The sequence below is a fragment of the Camelus ferus genome, chromosome 1 (assembly GCF_009834535.1).
Source record: "Camelus ferus isolate YT-003-E chromosome 1, BCGSAC_Cfer_1.0, whole genome shotgun sequence".
In the NCBI taxonomy this organism is placed as follows: Eukaryota; Metazoa; Chordata; class Mammalia; order Artiodactyla; family Camelidae; genus Camelus; species Camelus ferus.
In genome coordinates, this window is record NC_045696.1 from 13,947,125 (window position 1) to 13,954,792 (window position 7,668).

The following is a 7,668-nucleotide window of genomic DNA, read 5'->3' on the forward strand; positions in this document are numbered from 1 at the left end:
GGGAATGCATGGTAAACAAATGTTCTATTACATTATTTTTCAGGGAGAATGCTTTCATTTCTATACTTCTCTATGTTATGAAAATTTTAAAACAATTTTTAGAAATTTGGCTTCCATTTCTCTGAACTTACCATCTAGCAAGTTTAACTAAATAATGATTTAATTACAGCAGTAATTAAAGCTGTAAATGAGCAGTTCTTCAACATATAAGTATATTTAACAGCGAGACTTTAATAACAATCTTATATGTCAATAAACTTCCCAGAGAAAGTATTTTATAAGCGAATGAGTACATCTGGAGAATGAATACATGAGTGTTTATAAATAGCTTGACCTGGGAAGAAACTGGAGCAAAGATGCTTAATTAGATGATTGCACCAATTTGAATAGAAAAAAAGAAAACCTATGATTAATGAAGTCCAATAGGCAGAATGTCCACATGGACCCATCCTATAATGCTAAACCCATCTCTCATTTCTACACAAATTCCTCCTTTTACTATAAACCAACTGATCTTCAATTCTTCCCTGAACACAAGTGTATATTTTTCCTCTCTGCTTTGGTCATTTTACTTCATCTTTTTTTTTTTTTTTTACTTCCCCTCGTTGCCGCAAAACTGGCCTCTGTACCCCCAAAATGGATTGAGACTCAGAGGCAGAAAAGAACAGCTTTATTGCTTTGCCAGCTGGTGAATGCCTTAGAGAATGTGAATCCATCTTGGAGTTGGGGTCTTGAATTTTTAGAGAAAAAAAAAAAACTGGATGGAACAGGAAAGGTGATAATAGTCAGGGTGCTTTGCAGGGTGCTGCTGTATCCCCCTTAACCTCACTGAATCTTTCTGGAGTCATGGGGGAACTGCAGAGGGTCTGTCCATTCCTCTGAGATTATCTGCCCATTACCTTCTTCCTGGAGCAGAGCCTCTGGGTTAAAACTATTGTAAAGAATGTAAGGGAGAAGTTTGGAGGTTACTTAGCAGAAAAGCAGCAAGGGTCAGGAAGCAGACTGCAGGACTTCTTAGGAAGAATCAGCAGACAGTTTTAGCATCAGGGAAGTTCGCTCCTTTCCTCCTCCTTCACCCTTATCTATTCTCAGAACACTTGTGTTTCTGATATTTAAGAAAGTCCCAGCTTTTAGAGTTATTTTTAAATGCCATTTCCTTTATCATTCTTCTATCACCAAATAAAAGTTTTCTTTTAGTCTTGTGAAGTTGGAGCTAAACTGAATTACAGTGAAATTTAAAGGCTGAGGTGATAGGAATAGTATGATATGGTGAATACGGCAATCTTGAATTAGAAGACATTTAATTAGTCAATTACTATATGTAAAGTTTCCATTTCCTGATCAGAAGAGACTTTGAAAATGGAAATCCCAGGCTCACTGAGGATAAGAGCAGAAATTTTGTTGCAAATGCCTTCTAAATGAACTAGATTAATAATATCAGTCAACTTTAACTCATTCCCTTGGTCAGATATAATTTGATACTGTGAAGAAAAGGTTCATAATACTTCATGTATGACTGAAGAATTGTGCTGACACCAGATATTGACACAACATTGTAAACTGACTATACCTTAAAAATAAAAATAAAATTTTAAAAAAGGTTCATAATGCTAAAAAGATACATGTCTGTTAATTAATACGTGTTATTGTTGTGGACTGAGAATGTAGCACATTCCTACTCATATATATACACACAAATCAGCAACATTAATGTATTCCCACACATTTCTAGTCTTCATTGGACTATAGGTCTTATCTAGAGCAATAAGGCAAGAAAAACATATAAATGGCATAACTATCAGTAAGGGAGTAAGAAAGCTTTCTTTTTTCACAAGTAGAATGATTGTATACATAAAAAAAGCCTAAGGAACGTACAAAATTACCACAGGAATATCTATTTTATTTCTACTTACAAACCAAAAATCTATGAAAAACTCAGTCTAAAATATGTTGTAGTAACAGCAAAATATATACTCTAAAATTACATTTCAAGATTCAAGATTTCCATATTTAATATTTATAAAATACTGCAGAAAGAAATTAACTAAGACTGAAATAAATAGAGAGATATATCATGGACTGAAAGCTATTTATTATCCCTGATTTGTAGATTAAACGCATTCTGAACAAACATGCCACCCAGCATTTTTATAAAAATTGAAAAACTGATTTCAAAATTTATATAAGAAAGCAAGAATAGGCAAAGTAATCTTTAAAAAGGAGAATTAAATTTGGAAGACTTTCACTATTTCATTTCAGAATTTAATATAAAAGTATATTAAGATATTATGGTACCAAAAAAAGTATAGGTAATTATTCAGTGGAACAGAATAGAGTTCTGAGATGGACTTACACATATACTGTTGACTTCTTTTCACAAAGATGTGAAATCAATTCAAATGTGAAAAACTGTATTTTCAACAAATAACATTAAAATCACTGGATACATTTAAAGAACTAAAAAACAAAAAGAAAAAATGTGTTGCTGTGCAACAATCTTATATCTATGCTTAAAATCATTCAATGGCTTTTGTTGCTTTTTAAAGAAAGTGTAATCCTGAATTAGACCTCTAAAGTCCTATAGAGAATAGCCCCCAGATCTTTCTGGCTTAATTTCAAGTCATTCTTTCCTTTCTCCTCAATAACCAGACAAAATGGTTTTCAGTTTTATAATGCACATCTCAAAACTTTGGACCTAAAAACACTTTCTCTCAAAGCCCCACCTCTAAATCCCCTACTTTTCCATTAGGGCTGTTTCAAATGCTATTCCTCTGGGAATATTTTCTTGCCCTTTCTGACCAGGTGAGATTTCTTTGATGTATGTTAATGTAGCATCAAGAACCAATTTATAGCTCATTATTTAGGATCTGCTTTCTCTGTTAGACTTTCAGTCCAGTTAGAACAAACAGCACACATTTTCTTAATCTATTTTTTCATTGTGGAGTAATACACAAAACAATTTTATGTTTAAAATACATATTCAACAATATATTTCCATAACAAAGATTCGGGTTCATGGTAAAGGTTTAATGAAAATATTGTAAAAATAAGAGTACCGGCAAAATGTTTGACAGTGTATTCTGAGGTGTGATTAATTAAAAGAAAAAATGTGGGGTCAGGGAGCTGGGGAGGATAAGACTGCTCTCTATAATCACTACTGAGACAACTATTAATAAATAGAAATTGGTGAAATCAAGTGCCTAGAAATGATCCATGAGAGTGCATTTATTCTTGGCAATCAGAACTGGAAACCGGTTGGTCGACAGATAATCAGCAGCTTCTGGAACTTTAGTTGTGTGGGCAGCAGGTTGAGATCCAAACCCCTGGGTTCACAGTCCATCTCTCAGAGGTACAGCAGGAGGAATCTGGAAGCTAGTGAGACAGGAGTTAAGGGGGCAAGGGCACAGCCATCCAAGGAATCTCACAGCAATTAACACCAAAATGGTGGAAGATTCCACTCCCAGTAGGTCTTGAGGATCAAGATGGTGGGATATTTGACTTTTAGTAGACCTCAAATTTTATTATACACTCATTGTAATATGTTAGCATGGTAAATAACATACCCACAGACGCCATGACAGTTCCAAGGCTGACCACAAAAGGTCAAAGTGTGAGTAGTGGCCCAATTCCTAGGAATCCTAGCCCCTTCCCCAGGGTAGTTGGAATGACCCTCCCACTTGTTAGCATATGAAGCTACCAAGCCCATAAAAACTGGCAACTCCACACCTCATGACCACCTCTCTCTCTCTTGTCTTTGGAAATGGCCGGCACTCCGTCTGTGGAGTGTGTACCTACTTTTACTTTAACCCAGGCACCCAACCCCCACACCTCGTGGCCTTTCTCACCCCTTTTAAAACAGCCTACACTCTATGCAATATGTATCTGTCTAAATAAATCTATCTTTACTCAACTGTGGCTCGCTCTTGAATTCCTTCCTGTGTGAAGCGAAGGACCCACACTTGGCGAGGCATGTCCCAGGGGCTCAGCGGAGACATGGGACATGGCCCTCCTCACGCCCCACATCCATTTTTTCCCTATGTCACTAGAGGCAACTAGATAAATGTCAGGTGGTCTCCTGCTAGTTGTGTAGAATACGATTAGGTTGGTGAAATCTGGATGACCCCTGGACTACTCACTATACTATAACTAATTGTTGAAATATAGGAAGAATAAAATCTGTACTCTGGGAAATTTATAATGTGTCAGAGCCTTGGAATGAAGGAAGAAGATGCGGTTTCCTGAGTAGTAATGACAAGACATCAGCTCAGGAGTTATGAATTTCTTATTATAAAATAATATAGTTTTCTTATTTTGACTATCAACCTGAAATAAGGTATTATATTTACCTTCAGACATACTTGCAGTATTACAAATTCATTGTCCCCACCACTGAAGTCTCCTCTTTGTGAGCATGTCATCATAGTGCTATTTTTATTCAATCAATCTTTGAGTTGTTTCTATAAACCTGCTTGTTTACTAGTTTTGATAGGCAGACTAATGGCCCCTCAAAGGTATTCATAAACTTTGTGAATATTTTACTTTATGTGGCAAGGGTAATGAAGGTAGTAGTTGGAATTACAGTTGCTAATCACTTGATAAAATAGAGAGATTGCCACGTGGGCCCAATATAATTAAAAAGCATCCTTCAAAATGGAAGAGACAGGTGGAAGAGAAGGTCACAGTGATACATTATAAGAAGGATTTGACTCACCATTGCTGGCTTTGAAGATGGTGGAAGAGGGGCGTGGGCGAAGCAATTCATGTAGCCACTACAAAACAAAAAAAGGCAAATAAATAAATTTTCTCCCATATCCTCTGTAACGACATGCAGCCCTGCCAGCACCATAATTTTAGCCCAATGAGACTGTCTGACTTTCGTCCTACAGAATGATAGCACATTTTTATTGTTTAAGCCATATGTATGTATATGTGTATGGCTCATTTGATATCATTTGTTGTAGCAATAATAAAAAACCTAAGACATTAGTACATTCCTATGGTCAGAAAACTTTTCCACTCCTGCATCTCAGATTAAGAAGACATTAACAAAGGAGGCATCAGCTTGGCCAAAAAGCTACAGCCACTCCCCGTGAGTGCTCTGCTAGTGCTTATGTTTCATAGTATGAAACTTGGTTGTTTCTTTTGGTTGGAGATTATGAGCATGAGACCAACTTGGATCATTAAAATTCATGAACAGGACTGTTTATAGAGGAGTTTACTATTTACCATTTGGGTTTTTATATTGCAATGGCTGATGAATCTTCTTCCCAGTTTTTTTCATTGTTCCTTCATTTTTGCCTCTAACTATGTAAGCACCATAGCTATTTCCTAAACATGGAGCAGGAGGACCAGGAGGAAGAGAAGGAGCACATGAGGGAAAAGAAGAGGGAAGGGAGAAAGGTGCAGTTGGATGGAATAAAGTCCTTCTACTCTAAGTGTACGATAACTTGCTGTGAGTCTTGTAAAATTCTATTTAACTCTTCTATGTTTCAGTTTCCACCTCTGTAGTATAATTAGGTTGGATGTGATGAACTGCACAGCTCCTTTTACATGCTACATTTCATTACACTGGTAGTAAATGAGGAAATAAAGAGAACATGATGAGAAGACTGAGATACAATTGTTAAGAACAGATTTTTTGCCAAGACTCTCCTACTCTGCATCCCATTTCCTAATTTCAGGAATGTTTGAGGATCTTATAAAATAAAGAACAGGAAAAAATATTTAAACATTACTTGTTCCATATAAAGATTAAGTTTCCAGTTATTATTATACCATCTGTGTTAGTATCTTACATTCTATAACACTCGGTTATAAGATAGAAGAATGGTATAAATAAAGTATTTCCAATTTTGTTTCCATATAAATTGAAACTGTTGTTTTCAACTGTATTAAAAGTTTCTTTTCTGCAGTTAGATTCAGTTTATATGTTGGCTAAGAACCCAGGTGCAACTTCACCCTGCTGAGCCTAGTTCCTGCCCATCTAAGTGTGTTGCCTGCTTTTTTATACAAATGGTGATAATTTGAGCAGATTGAAAATAGTAATTGGGGTACAGGGATTTAGTCAATTAAAAAAATGAGAAAATTTCCTGTGTTGTGATTATTTAAAGCTCATAGGTGCTCTTTTTCTAAAAATGTACACCCACGCACCAGCCTTCCATCTTAATAGCCTTCATGCACAAGCCTTATCATGTAAGTCTAAATTTTATTCCTACATTCTTCAAACCATTCTTATACATAATGTCTTCAGAGATGCATGGTCTGTATTTATTATATAAAGGTATTCAAATCTCTTGAGATTTCCATTTAGAGAAAGGCTGTGTCTAGAAACTACAGGTATCCAAGGAAAACTACTGCTTAGGGAAAGAAAAATAGCTAAGCCCAACCAAAATTAGTGCCTAGCCCCCAAAATCTGAGCTTCCAAAGCCCATTAACAGCAGCAATGATAACGCAAATCTTAGCTGACACATCACTAATAAATAACAACATTAACAGCATATTGGGATAGCAGAATAAAGAATTTATTAAAATAAAATTATTTGGTTTTCCATCTACCTTTGGGAGAAGTGCAAAACAATAAATTCTGTCTGCAATTCAATTTTAATTTCTCATTAATTTTGTAGGTTGATGGAGTTCATCTATCAACTAGTGTTTGAGGGCTGGAGAGGTAAAGAGTTGTTCGTGATCAAGGAATTTTAGAATACTTTTCAACAGAGGAAATTGAGATAATAGATAATAGCACAGAATCTGAATTTCTCAAATGGATTTGGCTCTTCTATCAATTCATCAGTAGAAGCCAGATCTACAAATTGGCCAGTAACAAGATGAACAGAAACTTCTGGAAGGAAAGTTGATTGGGTACCAGAAATTGGACCCATAGCTCAGTGAAGGGGAGCCACAGACTCCATAGCCCAGGGGTCTGAAGCCACTGGATCCACAACGCACTGAGTAGCAGCTTCCGGATCCAGAGCTCAGGAAGCTGCAGCTGCTGGACCTAAAGCCCAGAGACCCAGGGTAAGTTGTCCAGCAGGGACTGCAGAGCTTGGAGGTCTTCTGGGGGCAGCAGGATGGCTGGCAGGGGCTGGACTCCACACAGGATGCCTGGCATCTGATAGGCTCACAGCTGGTCTCCTGACAGCCACTGTAGAAAGAGGAATCCCGCTGGCAGGTGCTGGGAGAGCACAGGTCCCTGGTATAGACCAGGTTGCTGGGGTAGGAAGAGCCACAGGAGGAGCCTGGGCAGCGCAGGTGGCCCCCAAGGGAGCGGGAGGAGAAGGTTCCAGAGCAGCAGTTGTAGGACATGGTGACAGGAGGTGTGAGTTTGGCTGAGTTACAGTGAGAAGATTCTGAGTTTGAATGTCACCTCTGGACTGCGGCATTTATATACTCTCAGCAGTAGGTGTGGTAACTTACGGGGTCATTTTTTGCATATTTGCACTCCCTCATTTACATGTGTGTAACTCAGCAATCTTCTCTGTAATTGCAATTGAATTGTTTTCCCGTATTGTTTTTATGGGAGCTGTAATTTTGGTGTTACAGCCACTGCCAACGAACCCACCTATGTCAGAAATGCTATGACTATTTCACATTAGTGCTTATCCCATCCTAGTCAGGAAAACCCCTCCTTTTCCTTTTGTCATAATCTTCAGGTGTCTTGTTTCTGAAAAT

The 7,668-nt window shown here is 37.4% G+C and overlaps 1 protein-coding gene across 1 annotated transcript; it reads right to left on the reverse strand.

The window, feature by feature from the left end:
* Positions 1 to 6,505: 6,505 nt before the first annotated feature.
* On the reverse strand, positions 6,506 to 7,353 carry LOC102504740 (keratin-associated protein 13-1). The gene has a single exon (XM_032476744.1). The coding sequence runs from the start codon at positions 7,300 to 7,302 to the stop codon at positions 6,787 to 6,789; it is 516 nt and encodes a 171-aa protein (XP_032332635.1). The 5' UTR covers positions 7,303 to 7,353; the 3' UTR covers positions 6,506 to 6,786.
* Between the last annotated feature and the right edge of the window lie 315 nt (positions 7,354 to 7,668).